Genomic DNA, 27162 nt, shown 5'->3' on the forward strand with positions numbered 1-27162 from the left:
GACCACACACAGACTAAAACCAACTTGCAGGGCACCATCCTTCCTGGCATCCTAAGGTTTGCTATCTAGGAAGTAGCTGGACCACAGAGGTTCCACAGAAGCCCCATCCCTGCCTTCTCTACAGGTACCCAATTTCAGTCCCACAACACAAACTCCCAAAAAAAGCCCCTACATGGCCCACTGTAGATGGAACAGCAAAGTACAGGTTAGTATGTTACATGTTCCCTCAGGAATGCCTGTGTAAGCAAAATGAGGGCTTTTTCATATTTCATTCTGCATGTTATTAAAGTAGTTCAAGATTTAAAAAAAAGCTTAAAAATGGTTTAAAAATAGTTCATAAATTAAGCCCTGTTCAGAGCTAGAGAATTCACCAGTCACCAATTCACCAAATTGCAGCTAGAGCTGAGTTTGATGTTCAGATTTGTAACAACTCTGATGCTCTCTTAAGTGAGGTGAATCTTTGTAACTTCTGTTGTTATGGATTCCCCAAGCTCCATTCTGTGCCCCAGGAGAGACAAATCCTTCTGTCCATCCTGCCTGACAGAGCAGCCTCCCACTGAGCACTGTGGGAAGGACACACACAAGCACACCTATCCACAAAAACTTTGTTCACAGCATTATCAGTCTTAAAACGTATTGGATAAATACATTCAGAGGTTTAAGCAGCCAGAGGTGCCTATCAAGAGTTTAAGTTATTACAGAAGTGAGATGTTCAGATTTCCAATATCCTGTTGCTAAATGAGTGTTGAGAAACTCTTCAACAATATAAAGCCAACACATGCAGTCTCTTAGGAGAGCCATAGAGTGAATGCTTTCCCTTTACACCTGCTCTGATAGTACCCTGTAATTTACGTTGCTGTTGACTGGAATACTTAGGTCAATTCTTTGTAGGTGACTTGAGACCCAAGACCCCGAATGACTTAGCAGACTTGAATTCACCTCTATGCAACAGTAACACCTAAACTTTCCCAAGAGAAGAACAATTCCGCTGGAAGAACACCTACTTATGAATGTCCAGATTGCTGCTACTTAATTCAAAGCAGGAAGAAGGCAGGGACCCCAGTGAAGTGACACTGGGTGCCAGCCTCATCTCCTGCAGGACAGGCAGTGTGGGCACGGCCGCTGCTCCACTGGGCAATGCTGACGGTGGGCCATGCTCTGCATTTTGCTTGCCCTCTGCTTCATCAAGGCCAGACACAGTTTCACTTGGTACAGGGGCTGCTGAACTGTCTTTAGTGTCCAGGTCTTCTCCACTGTCCTTTTTTGGCAGAGATTCAAGTGCTGCAGAATCTTTGCTCATAGGATGTACTTTTGAGACTTGTGGTGGAGAGGCAAACTTCTGCTGGTTTCCAGCCTTCTCCGTGACACGCACAGGACCTGGCTTCGAGGCATTGACACCAGCCTTGACTCTTTGTGGATCAGGCTCTTCAACATTCAGTGCCTAAAAATCCCAAGGGAAGACAGTGAGTGCTGCTCCCATAGCACTGGGGTGAATGCCAGCATTACCACCCAGGAGGAAATTTCACCACAAAACTGTAACAGCAGGAATCTGCCATTAGAGATGAAAGGGGCCTCCGGGATTCAGTGTGGTGTTCTCTCCTCTCATCCTACTGTGTTTGTACTCAGCAGTATCTAAGCACTGATCCAGAGCACGGTGAGGAAACAATACCTAAGCATCAATGCCTCTCCCTGTTCAGGAGCTGACTTCCACAGCTTAGATTTTCTCAGTCTAACTCTTTATCGTCATGAGACAATCTTCAGCCATGGCACTGCACTGTTTTAAGAATCCTCAGGGATCTCTCTCAACCCCACCATACACTCCTAATTGCACTTAAATACCTAGTCACACTTCCACTCTCTACTCAACTGTGAAGCAAAGCTGTCTTTCTCCACACGCACCTTTCATCTCTTTTGCCTGGTTATAACTGGATGCTTCTGCAGGGGAAGCTGAGTGAATATGGGAAAGAACAACTTACCCGCAGTACAAGTTTCATCTTAATGAAGCTGTCTGAACTGGAATGGTCCAGCTGGAATCTCTGATCCAGAGTCATGTTTGGGTCCTTAAGTAAGTGGGAGAGACATACCACTGAAGTTCCCAGGGCACTATCCCGCTCCTTGTCTTTTATCTGGGGGACGGAAGGAAACAAAAGTTTTTATTAGCTGGAAACTGGGAAGCATACCACTGGGAACAGCAAGGCAAGAAGGTATTTCAGACAGAAACCAAAATTAGCTTATTTACTTCTGTATGCTTACATCCAAATGGGTGATGCCATTATTTCAGGAGTGTAGCAAGTTAGTACATTTGGAATAAAAATCCCATCACTACCTATGCAGAGAAAGAACTGCTTTAGCAGAAAGAAAAATGCCCTGAGATTTACTTGATTTTCCTTACTTGATTTGGGGGCAGTGTCCTAAGCAGCTGAGATGGCAAGTGGTATAAACCTTTACACATGTTTTAGGTAATAGTTTGTTTAGTCTATTTAACCTCAATACACCTTCCAAGCTCAATTCCTTTCTGTATCCGAGTGACTGCCACAGAACTGGCTGTGACTGCAATCCTGCTAAAGAGAGAGGGTTGCCTAACGAGCCAGAACACAGAGGTGAAGAGGTAGGGCTCTGGTTGAGAATCATGAAGTCTGCAATTTCTGACAGCAAAATATTTTTATACACGGACTTGTATAAAATGCCCCTTGTACTTTGCAGCCAGAAACATCCCACATTTTGAACTAAGATACTGCAGGTAACATGATCCTAGAACAAAGGTAGATACCAAAAAAGGTAGATACCAAAAATGTAGATACCACCACCACCTAATACAGAACTGTCTGTGCAACAACAGGTGCTTCTTCCACCCTTTAGTAGGAAGAATCCTGCACAGAAACAACCAGCACTAAGCTCCATAGGTTTCTTCCTACAGATGTGCAGTTGGTCTTCAAAGGAAAGGCTTTTCTCTCACCTCAATGTGGAGTGACTGGGAATGAGCACTGTGGACAAAGAAGGTGAAAGCCTGGCCCCACGTGGGATCTTTGCTGAAATTGCAGGTCTGCAACAAGAACATACATTAGCTGGGTCTTTGAGAGCAAAGAATCCATGACACTGATCACCAGAGAGTGCCATAGTAACCCTCAGAGATGCTACACCCCAGCTGTATGGAGAGAATGGAAATTCCAGGTCAGAAGCATATGGAAGCAAAGTCTCTGGCAAAACCAGAACAAGTTCTCTGGGGTGTGGAAATGCCAAAGAACAAGTCTGGTGAGCTGCAGTTGGCCCCACTGGTGCTGCCTGGACCAGCAGCCTGCCTCACCTGCAGCAAGGCACCGCTCCCTCCCTCCCACCTTCCCACCCAGGGAGAGTCAGAGTGCTGCTTTCAGCCTGCAGCACCCTGAGCCAGCTCCCAAAGCCACAGCAAGCTGACAGGGAAGGGCAGGAAAGCTGGAGGGGCAGTTTCAGGGGTGTAGAACTCGTGGGAAGAGTAGGAGGGCACAGCTTCAGCACCATCCCCTTCAAAGATGAAAGAGCATGGAAAGCACCCACGGGGACTGCGGCTGCAAGTTGTCGTTGCCAGGCCATGAGCGCTGGCAGCAAGTGGAAAGGAGCAGGGAAAGCCTGGAAGCCTGACCTAGCTTAGGAGAGGCAGGTGATATGGTAGGGAAAGGGAAAGCCACAAAAGGTAAAAATGCAAGCAGAACCCAGTTTCTGGGTGGAGCAAGTGGAAGGAACAAAGGAAAATAGGTGCCAGTCCTGTATGCTCATGTGTAGCCACAACAGGATTAATTCCTATTTATTGGGTGTCCAAAAGAACAAAGGGCTGCCCTCATCCACATCCAGCTGCAGGACAGTGAACATGGCAGCTACTGGGAGGGCAGAGCTCAGCTGTTGCTCATACTCATGAGGCAAAAGTAATTTTTAAATAATGAAAAATGAACTGAAAGTAAAGCGGAGGAGATGCAGATCCATCTTATCTGGGTTCAAACAAAAAACAAAACAGTAAAACTGTGATACACAGGAGCCAGGAAGGACTCTGATGAAGGAGTAAAGGCCAGATTGATGCAAATGACACCCTGCTCTGAGAAACCACGAGACTTATAGAACTAGAGTGTCTGGGCCAGCATGAACTATTGGACACAGGCACAGAAGTACACATGTGTACAGCAGCTGATCAGACACCCTCGAACCACCACAACTCATTGACACAGTGGTTCCACTCCCAGGCTCTGCAGCTATCACTACAGCTCACAAGTCCTTCCCCTCCTAGAGGCTCCTTAGAGACAGTCACCCATAAGATGTAAAGCAGAAGAATGAAACAGCCTCACCTTACTCTTCTGAGTCTTGCTCCCAACTGTGAGCAGGACGAAGGAGGAAGGTTCTCGTTCCATCTTCTGTCATTTAATACAAGGAAGAAAGAAAAGGGCAGAAAAAAACATTGAGAAATTTATAGTTTACAGGAAGCAATATCAAACCACTACTCTTACTTAAGTTGCTGGAAAGCTGACAATATTTTCCAGATGTGGGACATCTGAGGAGTGTAGCACACAGGAAAGCCTCCAGCCATAACACAGCACAGTCTTACCCTCCACCATCAAGAGTACACATTTAAGCCAAAGTTTTATGTATTTAGGTTTCAACGGGTGAGCAGTAAAAAAATTTGTCAGAAGCTGGGAAGAAACAGAGAGGAGAGCTGAAGGCTCAGTGGGAAATCCTGATCATTCCTGGATGAACCAGGACTCTCAGAATTGGTTTCCAAGGCTCAGGAGTTGCTCTGAAGCAGCTGGAAGTGAATCTTAGACATCAAGTAACAATTCATGTCCAGAAGCAACAATACTGGACCTCTTGCACCTCTTTGCAGTAATGCTGTAGAAGTTAAGGCTGAGGTTCTAGTCTTGGCACAACACTATATACAAAGTTCACACAATGAGGTCCAGAATTAAGGATCATTGAATGTGATGTGTATCACAGTGCTGGTAACTCATCTAAATTGTAAAGATGGTATTTAGGAGAGGAGCTGCTTGGAGAGAATGGGAAGCTTTCTCCATAGCTCAGAGCTGTGCTTGTGTGTAGCCTGTTCAAGATAAAAGGGAGAAACACCTTCTTCTCTATACCTGCCATTTACATCACAGTAGCAAAATACAGTATGTGGGGAAAAAAGTAAACAGAAGCTATGAGAGAGATAGTATGAATGACAGAAAGGCTTCTGAATCCTTCTAAAACCAAGGGGGGAGGAATCTGTTGGTCACGTCTCCAGTGAACAGGAAAGTTACCACAAATGAGCATATTCCTCCCACCCCAATGGAACAGCTCAGCAAAGGAGGAAAGAGCAGCAGCAGCAGCAAGGACATTATGACTTAGTCTCATGTCTGGAGGTTCTCTTTTGCATAAGAAAGACAGACAACCACACAGTCAAACATTTCTGTGTTGCATTCCTACTTTGGCCTCCTAGACTTTCCCTGGGGTGGGCTTTCAGTCACTATTCTGAGCCCCATGTCACTTAGATTCTGACAGTGAAGAGATTATTTCTTTTTAACCACCACCAGTTTCAATTCCTATGATACCACATAACCCAGAACATTATTTGCAAGCATGGGAGAAGAATATAAACTTTACCTTGAGGTACTTGTTATTTTTTATCTTCTTTGCTCCACATTCACCATTCGAGTACTCAAAGTGGTTTTTCTGAATTAGTAAAAGAGAATTTAAAACAATTAATCTGCAGTCTTAAAAAAAAAAAGGCGATTAGGAGTGAGGGCTGCTGCATGGGGTTTGTACTTACAGGAAGGTTGAAGGCGCTGTCCAAGTAGACAATCAGAATTGCTGTAGACAGACCTTTCTTATCCTGCAAAGGCAGGGAAAGATAAAACAAACCAAAACACAAAATACTCAGGATCACCCACCAAGGACAATGTAAAACATAATAAAATTGCAAGGGCAGCTTCTGAAGGCTAAGCAGCTCTCTGCCTTTCTCCTAAAACTTGCAATTTAGAGGAGCACAAGCCAACACAGCATGACAGTTCTAAGCAGACCAGTAAGATGAGTAACTCTTTGCAATTCATTGTATTAAAGTTCGTCAATCTCTCAGTGAAGAACTGGTTGGGTTCCCCAATGCATCCAGACACCTAAAAACATGCTCAGCCACATACATAACATGAATCCAGTGTCAGCAGAACAAAGCCTGGAAACAATTTTATTCACTTCAGTGGAACTCAAATGGTTTCACTTGGTTATGAAGAAACAGCCTCTTTGGGAGATGAGCTTTATCCAAGCAATTCACAAACAACACACCATTTGGAAACATGGCCCTATCAAGCACCAGTGCTGGGTATTTGCCTACGACTAGTACAGATTATTTCAGGGGTCCAGGGTCCTACACAAATCCTAGATGAAGAGGGAGGAGAAAAATTGTCAAAGGAAAGAACCCTGAGAAGTCACTTTGCAGTTAGTCAAACAAAGGTTTGCTAATTCAAGCAAAAAGAGCTGCCAGATTTGAGTTACTCCTGAATTACCAAGCGACCTAGGGCAAGCAAATGCCCTTCCTCTGCAGGAGCAGCGGAGAGGGAATCACAACAAAACTTTGCCAGATAAAAATAAACTCCCATGAGTTTGCCTGGGGTTTCTAATTTTACACACTCCTTTATTGATGACTGGGCAGGGATCAGAGTACCTGAATCCTTTAAGCAAATATACTCACCTCATGTAGCTTTTCTTGGTCATTTACTAGTGAAAGCCACTCCAGTTTTAAATGCAAGTGTCCACTTGTCGTCTTACTTAAGGGAAACCACTAAATGGGGACAACAAAGAGAAACTTGAGAACTGAGAGGCAGAGCAGTTTTTATATGTTGCAGACTCTGACACATGCAACAGACAACATGAATTTTACTCTGAGCACCTTAGCCTGCATTTTTGACATTTAGATTGTAGCACATCCATCGACTTAGGTACAAGGCAGAAGAAAATTAAAATAAGACACCCATAAACAGGCAAAACATGTGGATATTTCCGGCCAGCAGCAGCACAAGACAGGCACTCTGGCATTGTTTGTAGAGTGCTGAGTTGCAGGATGGAGCACAGTAAGATCAGGTCATTTCTTCCCTCAGCAAACAGGCTGCTTCACTAAACTTTATCTGCAGCTTTGTATAAAACATTTCGTACATACGGGACACAAGGTATCAACACGAGATACCCCACTGCTGGCTCAGCCTAACCTTAGAGCTCTCTGGGGTTACCAGCCGGGTCATAAAAATTATTGTAATGGCTACTTTAGTATTATCTTTTTGTAAAAATACCACAGTGCAAGTGTGCAAGGAAGCTTTAAACACAAAGAAACACCACAGTAGCAAAGGGGCAGCACAAATGAGTGAATGTAGATATACACCACCAAGCGCATTTAGAAATAAGCTGTGCTCTTTACCTCATCAACAGTTCTGTCATTCATTACATCTGCTAGGCCTATCAGCAAGCTGAAAGGCAAAAAGCAAACATCTCAATGTATATTGAGGCATACAGCATAAACCACCAAAAAGCCCACTCTCAAATCTGTTCCAAATAACAACTTCTCCACATGACCTGTGTACCTGTGTGCAGCAGAACACACACTCCTGAAGTCTCCCCCTTGAAGTACTTCCAAAACTAAAATAAACTTGAAGTAAATCTCAAGTCTTGTAGTAACTATCACTTCTAATGGCTTCCCAGGATTCCCTGCAGGAGTGTAACCTTTTTCAACCATAGTTGCACTAGGAACTAATTACTTGGTATCAATATCTGTGCAAAGGGAATAACTTCTAACAGTATTACATTTCCAGTATGAATAATTCAGGTGTCCCATAGCAGAGGCTACTGGACCCTGATAAAAGGTTGTGCTAATTTACCTGCCCATAAAGTCATCTTTATCTGGATCTTCATCGTACAAATCCACTTCTAAGTCCTGACCAGGCACTTCATGAACAACAAACTGGAGGAGAAAGAGGTATTGATTAAAAATAAAAAGCATTCACATATACCTATTCACGCTCAGCCTGTGGACAAGAACAGGACACTTGACAGCTGTCTAACACATTAAGGACATTCCCTGCTCTTTCACGGTTAACTGCATAACAAATACAATTGATTACACGTGAAAATATTTCACATTCAGTTTGCTTGGTTTTGAGCTACAAGTCAAACCCCCCAAACTGGTATCCCTAATAAGCAGAGAAGACAAGTGCCAGAGCAGCCTACAGCTGCACAGACTGATGCACTGATTGATATTTAAAGCAGTGCTTTGCACCTCCTCCAAAAACCCACACATGTAAATCAGATCAACCTGAATGACATTTCAAGTTTACAATGTAAGTGTGAACTTGGTGAAGGGACAGAAATGCCTCAACCAAGAAACAAGTCCACCTGCCCCAGTGCAGTCAGCTAAAAGAAGGTCCTGCAACCACAGGGAGGTAAATGACTGTGTATCCTACAGATGGAAAGATAAAAAGGTTCAGTACCTCAAATGTCTCATTCCAAATGGGATTAAGATCTCGGGAGACTGTCTTGCTTCGATACTGCACAGTGCCAACACGGAGGAGAGCGTACGGGTCAGACTTCCCCCTGATGGCACCAAGGAAATTGTCTTTCTGGACAAGGTTTTCAGCTTCTAACAGATGAACCCTTATTACTCCCTGGATAAAATAAGATACAGAATTGGTCATGAAAATGCAATCTTTGCATAATTATAATATGCTGCCTCCTAAAACTGTTTATTTCAGGCAGCAAGGGTATTCACTATGACAGTTCTGCAAAGACATGTAGTTTGATGCAGTACGTTTCCAATGACAGCTGTAATAAAACACTTTTTCCACCATTTAGCTAGAGGGGGGAAAAAAGCCCCCTTAAACAGATGCACAATTCAATCTAGATAACTGTGCAGGAAATAATATTCAATTTATTTTAAAATCAGAAGCATACATATGCATACAGCATTACAGCCACAGTCAAATCAAGTGTAAAGATCAACTCCCACTGACTGAAGGTTCTTACTTTATTGCACAGGAGCCATTCCACTTCAATTTAGTGATGCAAGTTTGCAACAGGGAGCATGTCTTTGTCACTCATTTATATTTATCCTCATTAGCAAGAGTGTTAGGTATGTGATACATGAAGGAAATTGAAGACCTGGATATGTTGAGTATTTAGGAGATTTGTTTGTTGGGGTTTTTTCCCATTTTTTTTTCTGTAACAAAGAGATGTCACCCTCCAAGCTCCCTGTTTACACCCCTTCACAGCATTAGTAAAAATATTAAATAGCCTGACACTCATCGCTGATGTATTTATCCTCTCATTTGCATGTACCACAGATCTGCAGTTACAGACTAAAGGATTAATTGGTAAATGAGCTCAGAGAACAGATTCCTTATACCATGTAGAGAGAGTAGGAATGCCCAGTGTCCATGTCTCCCCCTCCCAAATGATGAACTACCCAACACTGCTTTTATATTTCTGAAATATTACCTACAGAAAGCCCACAATTCAGGTTGAAAGAGCTGATGCAGCATCCAAAGACACTAAGCTTGGACGCATCCACACGGTGGCAACTGCACACTCAGGTAGATAAACACGATGCCACTGAAAAAACAACTCACCTGGGGGACAGGGAACCTCAAGTGGGCAATGTTCATGTTCTTTTTCAGAGGCACTGTGATCCTGTTCGGTAGAACCAGCCGTGCAGCAATGAAGTCTTGAATTAGTGAGTCTGACATTACACTGCAGGTGGGGGGGAAAAGGCAACCTCAATCTCTACAATCAGTCGCAACTCAGAATGAGAAAATGAGGGACAAGGAAAGAAATGGGCATTGCAAAGTAAATGATACAGTCTTCCCCCAAAGTATCTTCAAGCATTAGAACAGGCCACCCAGGGAAATGGTTGAGTCACCATCTCTGGAAGTATTTAAAGACCTGTAAAGTGCTTACACACATAGTTTAGTGATGGGCTTGGCAGTGTTAGGTTAAGGGTTGGACTTGATGATCCATAAAGGTCTTTTCCAAAGTTTATGATTCTATGAAAGAGCTGCAGAGTGGCCATTCAACTTCAATTTTGTGATGCAAATTTACAATATGGAGCATCCCTATCTCAGGGTGTGAACTTGGCTCTAGCAGGTTGTAAAGATGAATGGGAGCTTAGGCTGGGCGAAATCTTCATGCACACACCCTAACAGGTCAAACTCATGTGCCTTCTGTGTTTCCTTAGGAATAACACCACAGATGGACAAGGGGAGAAGGGAATCAGGAAGTTTCAGCATTTCACAGGGGGCTCAAGGCCTGGAGGTAGTTTGTTTTTAGACTTAGAAAAGGCCTCAGCACACACTGCTGCCTACTCTTGGCCACGTGCTGAGACCTTTTCGAAAATTGAGAGAAGCCAGACACATCAAAAAATAAGAAAGCCAAGTTCATTTCTCAGATGAGGTTCTGGATGTTGGCAGAGTTTGCACTAAGAAGGAAAATTTCGTTTGAAGTAACTGGAGAGCACACTGGCTGAATTGAGGGCACTATTTTGGAGTTCAGGGAACTTTCCAGCCTAATTACAACTTGCACATTTTTAGCTTTTCAGTTCAAATCTTTTCTTTACAATTGCTCTTTTTTTATGGCAGGTACAAGAAGTACATAACTATCACAGACGTCCAGTACTCCCAGGTGATTAATGAGAGGATTTCAACACACCACTACAATCTGGCATGAGCAAAAGACAATATTAAGAGGAAAACCCAAAAAGTATCTGAAAGACTCATCCTCTTGATACATGTAGTGCTTATAAGGGTAGGACTGTGTAACAAAATTGTCCCAATTCACAGAGGCTGGATTAACACATAAAGAATATAAGGAAACTCTCCTACTCCAAATGTTAAACCTTGGTCAGGCTCTTGGCTTTTCCGTAAAAAAAACCCCACAGGAACGTCACAGAATTGTACCTTCTCTTGAGACTCAGTACACCCAACTAAACACAGCTTGTATGTGAGGACAGATGATTGCATGCAGTTTCTTTGCTATCTTAAGTGAGCCAAATTCATTTGACAGGAAGGGCTCTTGTTCAACCTGTACTTCAGCCCATTCACGGTCAGGCATGTTTTGCTCCCAGCTTTCATTGCACTGCTGAGGAATAAGCAAAGGTTTCTGTGTGCAAATCCCTGTGGGAGAACCAGGGAGTAAAAATTTAGGACACCAAATTTTCACTTAATTATATGAGAGGCTGTAGGCTAGGACACCTACATGCCTTCTCCCTGCAAAGGATTAGGGAAACCAAGTCAGAAGAGAACAGATTAATTCCCCTGATAAAAACTGGAGCTCTCAGGCTAAACTTCGGGGCAAAAGGCCAGTCAGGCCTCAAATTAAGAGAAAAAGAAAGCTTCCTCTCACTCAACATCAAAAGCCTTCAGAGGATCTTTAATGCATAAACTGGCACCTAAAGTAGCCAGATACTCCTATGAGCCTGCAAACCATGAGCTGCAGGGGAGCAGAGAGGAACGGAAGTGTCTGCACTTGCACTGAAAGGGAGAAAAGCAATGGCTGAGTAACCAATGTATTTTCTGCTTGTGTAACAGAGTTTTGTCTTTACACTAAGGAACAAGGACAAAATGAATCCGCAATCTGATGAAACAGTTTGAAACTTACAGTACCGAAACCCACTAAGATTTTCATCTTTGATGTGTAAGTTTCATGTATGTAATACTAACCCAAGAGGCACTGGAGAAGAGCTACACCTAAAAGGTGAGCAGATTATATAGAAAGAAAAGAACTTTTCTCCTTATAAATCTGGTGCAGTTCTCTTTATCATGGATTGTACTTGAGTTTGTCAGAGGGACTGCAACTCTGTGATATCTCAGCTTTTTTCACTTTACTGTAAATAAAAATAAGCAGACTGCCAGTCTAAACCTACTTCATCTACCTTTGCGAATAACTGGCACATAGGAAACAGAAGGGCTTGTTTTTAGTTTATAAGTCACTGTTGTTTCAGGGATTTACTATTTCCATCCTAAATGCAATTAAGTGATTGAAACACTTTTGACAGAATGTAAAAAGAACCCTCCTCAGGTTTTGCTGCAGCCAGATATGATGGGATGAACATCAACACAACACCTTGCACACAGTGCTGTCAACAACAGCTTTGGTGGTTACTGAAGAACCACAACCCAACTTCCAAAGGCTTTTCAAAGGAGCATAAAGTAAAGCAAAGTAGACACTCACTTAATCCCTGGGACATCCAGGAGGTTGCTCATGCCTGCCCAGTTGATTTCCAGATGCTACAACAAAATCAGGGAAAAAATATTATACAGGTCTGTTGAAATTTATTTCAAAATAAATGTAGAATTTAAAAGGGAAATGCTTCTAGAACAAAGTCAGCTGTTTAAAGAAAGGAAAACCTGCACCACCAATTGACTGCATCTGCACATTAGAACCAACAGCTGGTATCAATTCCCTTATCTATTTTATCTGCCGTCCTGAATTGAGGGTATCACTGGAACTTAACCTGCAAGCAGAAGGAAAGATTCAGCCCTTAGCAATGGCCAGTGGCAGACACCCTGGGAAAGGTCATGAAGGAAATTCAACAACAGCTAGTGAGACTTTGAAGCTTTGTTCTCATCCTTTCACTTAGGGGTTGGCCTATGCCCTGAGGCAGGGGGATTTACAAATACCACTGATTTCAGGAGTCTGTATTCCTATTCGTACAATAAACAAAAAGCAGTTCAAAAGGAGTGTTTTTTCATGGTGCTACATCTAAACACAAAACCACCTCATTCAAGATCAAAAATGCATGACTTTCATGAACTCAAGCAGAGCATAAACCACAAGCAAAGGTGTGTGCTGCAAGATAACTGGTTCTTATACGACCAGAAGGTTTCTCATATTTTATTAAACCACAATTCAGTACAAGGCACACGACCTTCAACAGGCAAGCTTTCAAAAGGCAACCATGACAGAATGGTCTCCAAGACGACTGCATTTAAAATCTATGACTGGGAAGATCCACCAGCCAGAAGCCTTGAAGCAAAGGCCTCAGAAATGGGTCCTGTGCTGCCACCATAAGAAAGTCCTCCCGTTCGTAGAGTGAAGTGTTTAGGCACTACTGCAAAAGCATAGGGTGAATTAACTCACATCCTCCTGGAGTTCAAGAGGAGCACTGAACAATCAGGACTTCATTATTTGAGAACCTGAACTGTGAGGCATTCACAGTTATGCAGTTTGGGTTACCAGTGATGGGACAGCTCGTGTCACTCACCAAAGACCTGTCCAAGCACTAAGACCAAGAAGCAAGAAGGCTGCAGGGAGCAGCTCACTCCTGACTCACCGGTTTCTGCATAAAAAACAAGGTCACTGCTCCAACAAAAGGTGCATCGGTTAGGAGAGGTTCCAGGATCACTCGCAACGTCCCATACAACTGCAAACAGAAGAGGAAAGCTGAGTGTTAAGGTACTCTCACGATGCAGCTTCAAAATTGTCAGCTTTTCAGTGACGGAGATAATTTTAGAAATTGTACTTGAAGTATTTTTATTTAGAATTTAATAACAATAAACGTTTTCCCCCCAAACCATTGCTCTTGATATCAGGCAATGCTTTCTATGTTTGTGGAGTCTCTCTGCAATCCTGCCATACAATGGAGCCATTTGTCTACTAGGTTTCAACATTCTAAGAACAGATTGTTGGTTTAATCTACACCAGTTTATGAACATGCTGGTTTTTCTGAAGTTCTCTACCAACACTGAGCTCCCCTGAACTCTGGTGGCAGATGCTGGCCCACACATACTCAATGCTCCAGCTCCAAACCCTGTTTAAGAGTCACACTACAAAGCTTAAAACTGGTATTTAAGTGCTTTCCATGGAAGGTATCATTTCCCCAGCCAAGAACAAGGAGATAAAACTAATCATTCCAAGCCTGATAGTTGCTGGCTTCCCACTTAAGTGTCATGACCTCCCCACTGGGAGGTGGTACCTCCTGCCCCACACAGCCTTGAACAGACAACATTAGTACTGCACGCACCTGTACACCTTTCACGCCAAGATTAAATTTCGATATGTCCATGTGAATCTCACAGTCCCCTATGTAACTGAAAGAAAATTCTCACATTATTCCACAGTTTGCAATAGTCCCCTGAGAAATCTGGGGCTGTACAGAGTATAAATGAAATCAGTTTAAGGATTGACAACATGATCCCACAGGCAGAGACGGATTTTCAAGTGACTGAACAGAGGAAGTTGAACAAAGGTCAGATCTTTCACAAGAGCAACCTTGCAGACAGCTGGGATATTGATGTACCTGTAAAACGTCAAAACAACATCTGTATTTCCAGGTTAATTTTCCATTCTTAAGACTGGTGGTTGGCTGAAGCAAGCTTGCTCCAAGAAGGGGACCAAGATGCTCATTCAAAATTCAAGGTCAGAGCAATCGTCCTCTTGCTCCCTTCTCTGCCAAAAGCCTGATCCCACCCCACAACCTGGTGATCCAGCTCCCAAGCTGGTGCAGAGCCATCCTGCCATTACTTATGGGGTTCCCACCTTACCCACACCCAAAGAGCCCATAGATTACCCTCGCCCACAACACAAAAACCCACTTGAAGGACAAATTTATCACTAAAAATAACCTGGTTTCTTTAAGGCTGAATTCAAAGACAACAACGTAGATCAGATTTTGGTCAGTTGCCATGGAGAACATCAGGCTTTAAATAAAGCAAATGCTGAATATGGTACTTTGGCAACTTGGAAAGCACCTTAGACTTTTATTAAAGTACAAACATCACCTTATGCAAAAACCAATAACCACTCTCCGGGGAGCAGAACCTCAAAGATCTGTTGATGCCTCTGGCAGAAAATAATTGAAGGGAGCTACCAAGTTCCCTTTCAGCCCTCTGAGAAACAGCTCTGGCTGCAGACAACAAACACCCTGCAGGTAAAGCAGGGTGTAGAGATACTGCAGCACAGTGAATGTGCTGTGCTTGTTGCCAGCATGCATAACTTCACTCCATAATCACAGGAAAAGGACAGGAGTTCTGCTCTGACCACATGTGTATGGGCAAATAGTGCTGCAGTTACCACAAATTCACACTGTAATTTGCACATGGACAGATGCCCTCCCACCCCAAAAAAAAGTGCCAAGAATGTCCAACCCTGTGAATTTGTCTCCATTTTTGCAAAGTTCTTTGTATATTTGTTTACAGATAGTCACCTAACAGAATTTTAAGTGCTCATAACACACAGATTAAAGGCTTTAATGTTAGAGCATTCTAATTTCTCATTTCCAACCTCATAAACCATGCCAAAATTAACACAATCTTTCTTAAAAGCTAGTGACATAATTAAACTTATTTTATGTTTGTTAACTTCTACAATTTTGACATTATCTTACAGCTCATTACACTGGGTGCTAATAGAGCATTGTTACAATAAAATTCTAAATGAGAAGCCAAAATGAGTTCCTCAATTTGCAGTAATTAATCCAAGAGGATTTAATTTGGTTTTTGCAAGTGTCTAGAACAAGTAAGAGCTGTGGTGTTTCAATTTACAGCCTTTCTACCTTTCCATGCAGTCAAAAATTCTTCCCATTCAGTCCTATATGTCTCTTTTTTCCAGAAACACTTCAATACATGCAATCATGTTTTAGAATTTAGATGTCAGAGAAGTCTTATCAGAGCCTGAGCCTTTAATTATCCGTAAGTCTGCCTCATACAGGCATCACCCCCCTGCCAGGGTGCTTGGTAGGAAGGGTGCACTCTTTGTTCATTAGTTTTATTCCTCATTTCCAGTCCCAGCTGCTCATGCTTCCATCTGCTCCTCTGCTCAGCATAACCTTGCTGTGCTCTCTGCTGTCTTGCCCCAGAGCACACCAGAGCCAAACTCAAGCCTTGACACTTAAAAACCTGAGAGCTGAGCCCTTCCACCCTACACAGGACTGTGCTTTACCCACCTGTGAAGGGTGGAAGAATCACCTGTTTCTCTCCTACATCACCTGTTGCACAAGGTGATGCAGATATGCCTGTGCTGTGGATGAGAACCTTGTTCAAGTGTAAGTATCTTTATCTCTTCTGTACTTGGGTGGAAAAGCTGGGCCCAGTGTTTATGATACAAAGGCAACCCACTGGCTGAAGGCAGGGATGCTACAAGAGCTGGCAGGTTTAACTAACCTGGATGTCTGCACATCCCCTTGGAAAAAGCCTGGGCAATTTCCCCCCTGTAAAGTAACTGCCCATGGGCCCCACCTTGTCATGGCCCCCCATGCTGAAAACCCCCTTTGGCCCAACCTTCTCAAGTGCTTTGTAACACAGACTAGGCTTAGTCTGCCTTCAGACTTGGGAGATGGACATGCAGAATTACACAAAACAGTGCTCTACATAACCATGCCCAACGCTCTGATGCTACAGCCATGTAAGCTGCTGTTAACAGATTTAATTAAAGCAGCTTCTCAAATTCTTTTGGTAACTTCATGCAGTACCAGATTATCTGCATCCCTGACTCTTCTGACAACTACAGCCCATACAAATAAGGGACCTCTAAGTACTACTTTTCCCACTTCCCAAGCAAAGGATGCAATTTTAACACATAGGAAAGGAAGCTCCTCTTCTCATGACACCGAGCTGAACCATAGCATTCAGTGCTGCATCATGTTGGTGAGATCAGGAGCACAGATGAAACAAAGCCCTTGATGGACCACATGTCTATGAGTGGCTAATAAAACTACACAAATGGTTCCATACAGACCACAAAGGAAGGGTAAGAAGAAAAGGTTTTTTCTATTCCTGCCCTCTTCCTGTATTTTCTCCATGTCAAATCAAAGACTCTGGGCTTCAGGTACTAGTTGCCTCCTTGATAAAACCAAAGGAAAAAAAATCTGTCCTCCTGTACTATTGTGAGACTGAAAGCAGGAAGCATTTACAGAGCAAGCCAAGATTTCTGGATGGAAGGTACTGCTTAACACAACAGGTAACTCAGCACTGGAGTGGGGCAGTGCTGCTGCCAAGGCAGGATTGTAGAACATTGGGATAACAGCACCCTGTGTGAAGTGGCTGCTCAGCCATCCTGGCTTCAGCTGCCCTGGTCACCAGGTGGTGACCCAGCCAAATGATCACACTCAGGTGGTTCATCGGGGAGGGAACTCCCACAAAATTACAGCTAGCAAGCACCAAGGCAAAGAAGTCATGTTTATAACATGCAGACATGTTAATCCTTTCATGTCCACTGCAACACAGCTCTGCTTCTCTGAAGATCAGTCACTGTGGTGCCAGCACTGCACAGTGCACCCCAGAGGCACCCACAGCACATCACTCTCTTCTCCAGTGCTGTGATGCCGGCACACAGCCCTGTAAACAGACCAGTCATTTAAACCTCATCAGCACAGTGACCAAGAGGTAAAGCAAAGGGCAGCCTCACACTGGGGCAACTCAACTCCGTCTCCACTAAGTAGTGGAAAAAACTGTTCCATTGGTAATCTAGAAAAAGGCAGGTAAGTAATACCATTGCTCAGAGATTTGCCTCTCCCTGTTCCTGAAAGCAACACACAATCTCCTGCAGACACTGCAGGATGCACAACACAGCTTGGCTGAAGAAACTGATGTTAACATATGAACACAAGTGAAGCTGAGGCCTTAATGCAGCCCTAGAGAAGAGACCCCCATCAGAGAGGTGAGGCAGACTGCACTCTCCTATGTGAATACAGAAACTTCTGGGGTTATCAGATTATGTCAGTTCGGGTTAAGTTATCATCAGCATGAGGAACAGAAGTGCTTGGCCAGTTTGGAGATGTTAATGGGTCTGCCAGAGGGACAGGAATGCAGAGGTGGGGGAATTTAGTGAAAATTACTATGTGGGAGACGCAGTTTAGCAGAGAACAGCAGCACTCTTCTGCAAGGTTTAAAAGGCATCAGATCTCTCAATCTCAACATGGAAAGCACAAATTATTTGCCAAAGGCCCTAACACTGACCTGGCTATTACAAAGAGTACTCCACTGACAGCGCTGAAACACCTGCCTGAAAATCAAGCATGTGAATTTACAGGGAGCAACAGTGCTCTGCCAGGGCTGGGGATGCTGCCATGCCATTGCCACATTAAGCAACAGACACAGTTCTGAGGAGCTCTGTGCTGTTGCCAAGACAGTCCGTAATTTCACAGTTTTTTCCTGGCACTACCATGAAAAGCCATTTAAATTAGGCAGCTCAGTCACCCACTAAACTTCCAGAGCTACAGCAGCATGCAAGTGGTAATTCCCCCAGCAATTTCATTCTCCAGGGCTAAACCAGGAGTTTAGCTTCGCAATGACTCTGATGTTAACAAAACATACAAGCTCATTCAAAACAGCCTGGGAGGTATTAAATGTTTTATCTAATTTTGTTGTCGTTGTTAATAGAGCTAGAGGCAGTTTTCTGCTCAGAGAACAGCTGTAATCAAAAAAGCAAATGTATTGGATGGCACATAGAACAAATGGTGACTAAAACAAGAGGATAAATCTAGAGGAAGGAATTAAAAAATAAATAGTGCAAGTAGTTCTGGAAGAACTGGAGAGGTTGAACTAATGAGAAACAATAGTGGGCAAGACAGACTGAGCACCTCCATACCTGTGAGCTCTCCTGAGAACAGGAAACACAGTTCAAAAGCTTGGGTTCTCACTGCCATCAATGGCAAAGCCAAGGGACACACTCTTATACCCATGGCAGCCATGATGGGCCAGAGTAGGTAACACCTAGACCTGTGCAGGTTATTTCTGGTTTAGAGGCTGATGCACATTTCACTTCTGTAAGTACTGAGGATATCCAGCTGGGAGACAGATTATCTCATATCATTCTAGGTTCATCTTAGAGCCTTGGACCATGTCCAGTCCAGCATGACATATACACAGGTGGTAAATTAAGACCCATCAACATAATCAATGATGCAACATTACCATATCTGTAGGTCTAGGGTAACTTGTCTTCTATCAATTTCTTTGGTGTAGGCTTTTATTCCATTGATTCTAGGGCACTGAAATAGAGACAAACAAGACACAACATAGTCAACATCTATCAGGATAAGCACAAGTGAAGAATCCTACTCACTTTGATCAATTTGAGTACAGAAGCATTTGTTAAATACTTTGTAAAATTACATGTAAAGAAAGAGTATACCATGCTAGTTTTTTTTCCTTTAAAGATGGAACAGCTTTGTCAGTCCTTAAACACGGAGCTGGTTGCAAGCAGCCCATCCTACAAGCCTTAGGGCGCACTGAAAACTCCTGTCACGAGGGTATAACAGAAACAAATGTGGATATGGCCTTTTTTTTTAATCTCCAGTCCCAGGATACTGACAGCAGGTGGGAAGACATATGAAGAGGAAACACAGGCATCAAAAAGCTGAACATCTGACTCCCCTTGCATCTGAACTTTTCAGAAAAGAGTGAACCACGAGTGTTTCAAAAGATCCCCACTACCTTCTCGCCAAAGTGGATCTTGGTAAAGGTGCATGTTTTCAGATGTACACTCTTTGCTCTGATTTTTGGTTCAAGAACTTCTTTAAATGTTTTTTCCATGATTGTTCCAAAGTATGGCCAAGCCTGTACAAGGACCTAAAAAATGGCAAAAGCAGGAATACACTGAAGATTCTTTGAGTAAGATACCTTTTGTGAGAAACAGACACACCCATTACAGAACCCTGGATATTAATATCTGTCCTTTTAAAAACACCAAGTCAATTTTGTGCACTTAAGTCATCCTTATGGAAGGATCCATCTCAGTTCCTCAGAAATAGAATTTGTTTCAGGAACTGAAGGGTGAGTTTCCAGCACCATAGAGTCTATCGACTGCTTCTAACCACAGGAGCCAACAAAGCCCAGGGTTAAATTTCTAAAGAACAATAGTCCCTAATTACTCTAAAGTGTCACAAAGTTCCCTGGAGTTAGGTTTACTTAGAGAGGATTGAGGTAAACTTTTATATCAAAAAGAAAATCTGCTGAAAAAACCCAAGAAAGAGGCTAGTCACTGGATGCTGACTTGCAGGTTCAGCTGCTTGGCTTTGAGAAGTTGACCACACCTGCTGATGGGAGCATTTGCCTCAGTGCTCTCTGGGAACCTTTCTGGTGAAAGATACCACTACGTTTGCTAAACAATAATAACATACACACACTATGTGTCCATATATACACAAGAATGCTTGCTTTTTCTTTTTAGTCTCAGAACTAAGTGGTGTTGAATTTATCAAACTTGTATCAATCAGGCTCACATTGGCTCTCAGCCTCAGTGGAACTCCACACTTAAGTGACTGCACACTTCAGTACAGACACAGATACAATTGAGCTACACTGTAGTAATTTGATAACTTTCTCAGACTTGTCCTGCAGAGTTTGGACGAGTGGGATGCAGCTCAGAGCAGGTGGCCTCACCAGCTGGAGTTCAGAGCTCCTCACCTTGTTCAGCCACTCCACTCGTTCAACATCAGGGAAGTGAACCTGGGTGGAAAGAAAAATAAATTGAGTGCCATGTGTAATCTCTTTGGGCACACTGCAACACATGCAAAAGATAGGACGGACTGTGGAACAAGTGTTAGAGTAAGCTGAGATCCCTCTGCCTTCATACACACATCCTTTATAATTTACTACCTCCTTGAAAAATTCTAAATCGCAAATAAGCCAGTAAAGAATAGTAAAAGACAAAAGAACCCATGTGCACTGACAATCAGTATGCCTCTGGGCACATTTACATGATTAAAGCAAGTGTCACATCCTGTTCGTGATGTAAAGCAGCATTAGATTTCTCATCCTTCTCTTTGTCATGCCTTGGGAAGCCTGGAGAACCTACTTCCCTTTAAGATCACGAGCTGTGTAGGACCTGTTTCCTGTACTTGCTCACCTCAAACAGGACACCACACTTTGGAAAACAAGAATCTGCTTGGGAAACTCAATTTATTGGTTGTGGCAGCATTTCTCCACTAATACCAACACGGTGCCAATGGCTTCAGGGAAAAGAAGCCCTGTAAGAGTTCAAGCCTATTAGCATACACAGTCCAGTGTTTTCAGCTCTCAGAAATTTTTAAGATGGTAAGGATAAATTAAAATGAAATAGTCACTTATACATCATGTTTTCAAGTTAGACACACCAAATGCCAACACAACGTGTATATGTCCACGACAAAAATCCTTCCGGTTCCCTGAACTGATGACTTGCTTAATCACCATCAGGACAACGGGGGATGAGACCACTCTCAAGTAACTCATCTCTCAGACCCCAGCAAGAAGCTGCTGAGTGAAGAGTTACAATCACCTTACTACAATCACACATTAAAGTCTTATGGATGTGGTATTTGCAGCTGGTGTTACAAGCTGGTAGCAGGTTACTGCGGAAGGGAAGGACAGCACAGCAGCTTCTCAGAACAGACATCTGGGCCCTGCTCAGCTCTACATGAGCACCTGAATACAAAGGGAATCTGACTATCATCTAGCCTGGTAGCAATAATTGGGTAGGACAGTACCTCCTCTTACAAGAGCTGTGAATTACACTCTTCAGGCAAAGGTTTGCTGTTCAATTCATCAGCCTTCAGAGAGGTGCTCAGAGATGTTTGGATGGAATGGACAGCAGCCTTTTAGTACAGCTTCGTGGACAATTGAAGAGCTCATTTTCCTTGCTCAAATAATGCTTCAAATGATCTCATTAAAAACCCAAAGTAATATTACCATATTCTTTATAAGCAATTTCTTTTGATGCTCTAAAAGGCAATTTTTTCGTTAAATAAAACAATAGAAGTTCACCAAAATGTCAGCCTGCACAGGTCTATTTGCACGATAAAGCGAGAACTCAGCACCAGAAGGGACAATCAACACAGATAAACTGCTGCTGACATTTTACAGTGAGATTGATTATGTGAATCAGGGGACCTCTGCTTCACCTGCCAGACTTTCATCTTCCACCTAAAGGTCCTCCACCAGGGCACATAAATCCTGGGTTTCCAGCTCCAATGCAATTGCCAGGCACCATCATCCTGCAGCGTTTGTGCCACAGCTCTGGATGTAGAAAGGATGGAGCAGGGATCAAAGCAGCATGGTGGGCTTGTGCTTCAAAACACCTTACAGACAGGAGAGGGATGTGACCCAAAAGGAAGGACAGGACAACAGTTAGGCTACCCTTTCCCAGTGAGAAAGTCACAGCCCATATGAGCAGGGGAGAAATGTGGGCCGTTATAAACCATTAAAGTTGTCTGGGATTATTCACTAGAGTCAAGGCTCCTAGAGACTTGACGCAGCACAAAGGAGCATCAGGAAAGAGGCAAAAGCCACGAGAATGAGGCTGTAGGTAGACCCACCTTAAGAAAAACTGAAATTTAATTTATTATTTGAGCCACAGATACCCGAACCAGACAGCCCACAGCAAACCCCCAAAGCAACTGCAATGAATCACACTGCAGAGTGTCACACCTCAGATGCTGTGATAGCAGACATTTGTGGTACATTTCCACCCCACCTGACATCCCCTCATTCAGGTGTTTGCAACCCAGCTCCTACCCAGGCACTTGGTGCCTGTTTCCTCTGACAGATGGAAGGAAGGGCACTGCTGGAGCTCAAAGGCTGGGACCAAAGACCACCAGGGACTCCTGGGCTGACACAATTTGGCTTGCAGAGAACACCACTGGCTGACTACATGTCTCTGGTGAAAACCAGCTTTCTACCCTTTATGACAAGCCACCAAATTTCAGTGTGTTCCCAATACCAAAGTTCAGCTCCGTTCAATGGTATGAACTAAAGGAGCAGTTCTTCAGAGGAAGCAGAGCTTGGTATCCAGGTGTTGCAACTGCATCATCCACTGTGTAGTAAGACATAAGCTCTGAGCAATTCCTCTCCTAGCCACGGGGTATCCCCATAACATACATACTAGCTAGCATGTCACATAGCTAGTTCAGCCCAGTGACACCACCAAGCTCTCTTCTTGACCCAACCATTTATCCCTAGAATTTAACATGTCCTAATGTGTTTTCAAAATAAAACCATGTTCAGTTCCACTTTTGAACCATGTGCTCTGGATTTCAGACTCACTTCTGGCCCTTGCTACTGGTGAGAGCCCCACCAGCAAGGTCTTGCCCCGAGTTTGTCATCAGTACAGCATAGGTAGGAGGAGCCCAAAACACTTCCTGCTAAGCCCAGAACCAGACACCAAGAGCTGCCAAAGTTAATACTAACACAGAGTAAGATTTAATCCTGTAGCCTTGGGCAAGTCCCACTATCAGAATCAGTTTTACCCATCTACAAAAGCAGGCATACTTCTTGCCAAAGTTTAAGGAATGCAGCAAAAATTACTTAGCATTTGAAAAGAGCTTTGAAGATCAAAAACACTAGGTAAGGGGCAATTACTAGCAAGTAAAGAAAATGTGTAAGTTTTGCATGACTCCACCTTGCCCTGAAGCAAGCCACACCAAGGTTCACAGCATTAACAAACCCCATGTCTGACACAACAGCACCATTCTGTTCAAATACAACACAGCAATCTATCCACCAGGGTTTGGTTTGGGTTTGTTTGGTTGCTTGTTTTAGGTTTTGTTGGGGATTTTGGTGTTTTGTTTGGGTTTTTTTTTAAGGGACAGGATTTTTAGCTATTCATACAGGAGGAAAAAAGAAAGTATAAACAAGGCTTTTGCGTGAACAAGGACTTAAAAGGCACCGTTTTAAAAGGACAGTTCTGCACCTAGTAGTATATCTCCCGGTAAAAGGAGTTTAACATCAGGAAGAAACAGCACACTTGGATTTTGTCACGTGCAGCCAGCTAATAAGTGGCAAAAGCAACATGGAACAGTCACCACAGCCCCAAGAGCCGCAATGAAAGTGGAATCCTGGCTACCTCTGCTCTGAGCACTGCCTGCTTGTACAGAAGTCATGCTACAGGCTGCACAGGCTGAAGTCAGAGGGTCTCAACTCTCCAAGACATGGATCTGACTGTGCTTGTCGTGAGCAGATTTCCAGCCTCGTTTCCTGAGGAAGCACAGCCTGCCCACGTACAATGTCTAGCACAGAAACGCATCTATTCCGAACTCACTGGCTGGTTTCAGCCAAGAAACTGGTGCTGCAAAACAACCCTGCAAATTCCCCAAAACAGATGGTTGAGTAGATTAGGGAAACCCCCCCAGCATTGCCCCTAAAGGAAAGGCTGCACTCTGTGTATCTCCTAACAACTAATACCACGACTGAGAAGAACATGAGCCAATTTAAAGAAGCCACCTCTTAGGGAAAACAATTTGTAAGTAACCAACAGCACAATCAATGATTGCTCTTAACTCTTCACTGGATGGATCCCCTCATTTTATTACAGAGCACATGAAGAGACAAACATTTACGAATCCCAAGACACTGCCATCGCTTCACACCTTCAGAACTTTTCCTAGGATTACAACACTGCAAATCCAAGCCATGCTCCCCTTGAACTGTATTCCTACTGCCACCTCTGTGTGACAGGAGAGAAGACAGGGGACAGTTTTAGAGCTCCCAACTGAAGGTCCGTGAACAGTGAAAGGCAAAAAAGAAAGATAAAAAAGATAACACCACAGAGAATAAACTGAATAGACATCAGGTGAAAATCAGGTGAGAATTAGCCTCCAAGACGGCCACATGGAAGAAGTAGATCAAATACAGGATGGGGATGGAAGGAAAATTAAAACTGAGAAGTTGAAAAGCATCAAGTACAACTGTAGTGTGGAAGCAAACACCCAACTGATGAAGAACAAAAGCTACCAACACACAAAAAGAAAGTGGCAATATAGGCAAAACTAAAAGCACACCGTGCAGCCCCTTTATCATTAGGTCCTACATCCTGCCTTCCAGGAGTAAGTTCCAAGAACTCACAAGTCAGGAATCAGACCTCTGGAAAGAGTCTGACTCTTCCATCTCTATGAACACATGCTGGGCAGTAGGAGATAGAGATGAGATACCCCTTAAACCATCCCTTCCCCTGAAGGAGGCTGAACAGCTCCAGCTCTGTCAGACACCAGGTGCTCCAGCCCCTGACCACCTCAATGGCCTCTGCTGCAGTCTCCCCCTCTGCCCAAACCTCTCCCATGTTTGGGGCACACAGTGCTCTCTGTGCAGCCTTGTGAAGGGCAACTACAGGGCAATCAATAATGAACCACCTGCTCCCACACTAACGAAGCCTGAAACTTTCAACCACAAAACCTAATGGAGCTTTTTGAATTTGTGTGCACTGTGGGGGCAAGTCTGAATTTTCAACAGTGACTAAGAGGCTCAATTTCTGGTTGCAATGATTCAGGGCACATGAGGATAAAATGCAACACTGCTCTCACAGCATCAGGGCAAGAGCTGACACCACCACACTCATTAATGCCCTGAATTGTGTTTTTTTACGCTCTGTCAATACAAACAAGCAGAAACCTCATTCAGAGACAGACTTCTGTGCCTGGCAGGAGAGAACATGTGCAGGGAGCTGCATCAGCCCTGCCAGGAGACCCTGGCTTCACTCCTCAGAACTGCCAGCTGCCTTCATTTCCCACAGAATTAAGGAGAGCCAATTGCTGTAGGCTGTATAAAAGTTTACCGACTATAAATGCCTCCATGCAACACTCTTTACAAATAGAGGTCTTTGATATTCTCTTTCTTACAAGAAGAACATTTTCCTACCAGTCCCTAACAGATTTTTAAATGCAAACAAATGATGATAAAAGAAAAAAGACCCGAACACCTCATCATCCTTTCCATTAGCCAACCACAGCTGCCCAATAAACAACCCAAGACATAGAATAAAATGTGCAGGTAGAAATTCTAGTTTCTTCCCTTTAAAACGTAGAGTGACTAGAAACAAATGTGAACAACAAACAGGGGTTGGCCTTCTGTACCATCCAGAGATGACTCCTTAAAACTAAATATTTGGGTTTTAGCAGGAAGAGAATATTATGTTTATATATATTTGGTTTTTAGCAGGAAGAGAGTATTATGTTTATATATTTTTGTTTGTTTTCAAATGACACTAAAGGAGAGAAAAATCTGCTGGATGAGAAAGTCTAAAACAAGTATCCTCAACAGCAAAATACCTGCAGTGCAACAACACATATTTGAAGGGAGGTTTCTCTGACGATACATCAGTCTGTTTTACACACCCACTTACAGCACATCTCCTGTCTAAAACAACTTCTGGTTTAATCCTCGCTTTCCTGAGCAAGACTTTAAAATCAAAGACTCTACTGCTCGGCCCACGGCATCACTGCCGCCCCTTCGGCTGCTCGCTCCGGGACACCTCGCTCCCTGTCCTGCTCTCGCCGCCCGGAACCGCCGGGACCCGCAGCATCCCCTGTGCCGCGGGATGCGGGGCACAACACCCCGCGGTCCTCACTCACCCATGCCGGCAGGTGCCGGGCGGCTAGGCCCCGGCACACCGCCTCCCGCTCGTCCTCCAGCAGCGCGAAGGCAGCGGCCAGGCGGTCGCGCTTCCCCCGCCGGTTGAGTCCCCAGCAGAGCCACAGCGCCAGCGCCAGCAGCACCCAGCTGCCGCTCAGCCCCAAGTACCCCGCCAGGTACACGGGACCGAGCCAGAGCAGCGCCCGTGCGGCGGAGGAGAGCAGCAGGCGCGGCAGCGCGGCGGGGCGCGGGGCGGCCGGGCGGTGCATGGCGACAGCCCGAGCCAGGGTCGCCCCTGCCGAGTGCGCCCGCCCCGCGCCGCCGCCGCCGCCGCTCCTCCGCCCGCCCGGCCCGGCCCCGCCGCCGCCCCGCCCCGCCCCGCCGCGCCGCCCTCCCGGCCAGCCGGGTACCCCGGGGCGCTCGGCTCTCCGGCGGCGTTACGGACACCCTGTGACCCATCGTCATGGCTGGATGTGGAACGAACGTGGGGCACACGCAACCTGTTGGTTCTGTACACTTGGCTGCTTTCCTTCCTCTTTGGCACTTTCTTCTCGTCCTCTTTTGATTTTGATGGGGATGTTGTGGGAGTTTAGATTCTGAAATACTGGTAATCATGGAATCATTGAATCATAGAATCATCAAGGTTGAAAGAGACTTTTAAGATCAACAAGTCCAACCATCAACCTAGCACTCTCACCCATAGACCACATCACCCAGCACCAGAACCAAATGCTTTGAAAACACCTCCAGGGATGGTAACCCCACCACCTCCTTGGGAAACTTATTCCAATGCCTGACCACCCTAACAGTGAAAATGGTTTTTCTGACATGTAATCTGAATCTCACCTGCCTCTGTTTGAGGCCGTTGTCCTCT

At 44.2% G+C, this 27162-nt stretch overlaps 1 protein-coding gene across 1 annotated transcript in view; it reads right to left on the bottom strand.

The window, feature by feature from the left end:
* The window catches only part of ESYT3 (extended synaptotagmin 3), a gene marked incomplete at both ends in the record, with an annotated part of 30427 nt that extends 3870 nt beyond the window's left edge, over positions 1–26557 (bottom strand). Inside the window, 18 exons of the mRNA XM_082285600.1 lie at positions 1005–1441; positions 1977–2126; positions 2957–3043; positions 4314–4379; positions 5602–5670; positions 5768–5830; positions 6683–6772; positions 7403–7451; positions 7860–7942; positions 8469–8642; positions 9603–9723; positions 12199–12254; positions 13301–13390; positions 13991–14057; positions 18879–18955; positions 19401–19535; positions 20373–20414; positions 26288–26557. Coding sequence (XP_082141726.1) covers positions 1005–1441; positions 1977–2126; positions 2957–3043; positions 4314–4379; positions 5602–5670; positions 5768–5830; positions 6683–6772; positions 7403–7451; positions 7860–7942; positions 8469–8642; positions 9603–9723; positions 12199–12254; positions 13301–13390; positions 13991–14057; positions 18879–18955; positions 19401–19535; positions 20373–20414; positions 26288–26557 — 2126 coding nt within the window. The remainder of the gene's footprint in view (positions 1–1004; positions 1442–1976; positions 2127–2956; positions 3044–4313; positions 4380–5601; positions 5671–5767; positions 5831–6682; positions 6773–7402; positions 7452–7859; positions 7943–8468; positions 8643–9602; positions 9724–12198; positions 12255–13300; positions 13391–13990; positions 14058–18878; positions 18956–19400; positions 19536–20372; positions 20415–26287) is intronic.
* Between the last annotated feature and the right edge of the window lie 605 nt (positions 26558–27162).

The sequence above is a fragment of the Coloeus monedula genome (genome assembly GCF_965178545.1).
Source record: "Coloeus monedula genome assembly, chromosome: 7".
Taxonomy (NCBI): domain Eukaryota; kingdom Metazoa; phylum Chordata; class Aves; order Passeriformes; family Corvidae; genus Coloeus; species Coloeus monedula.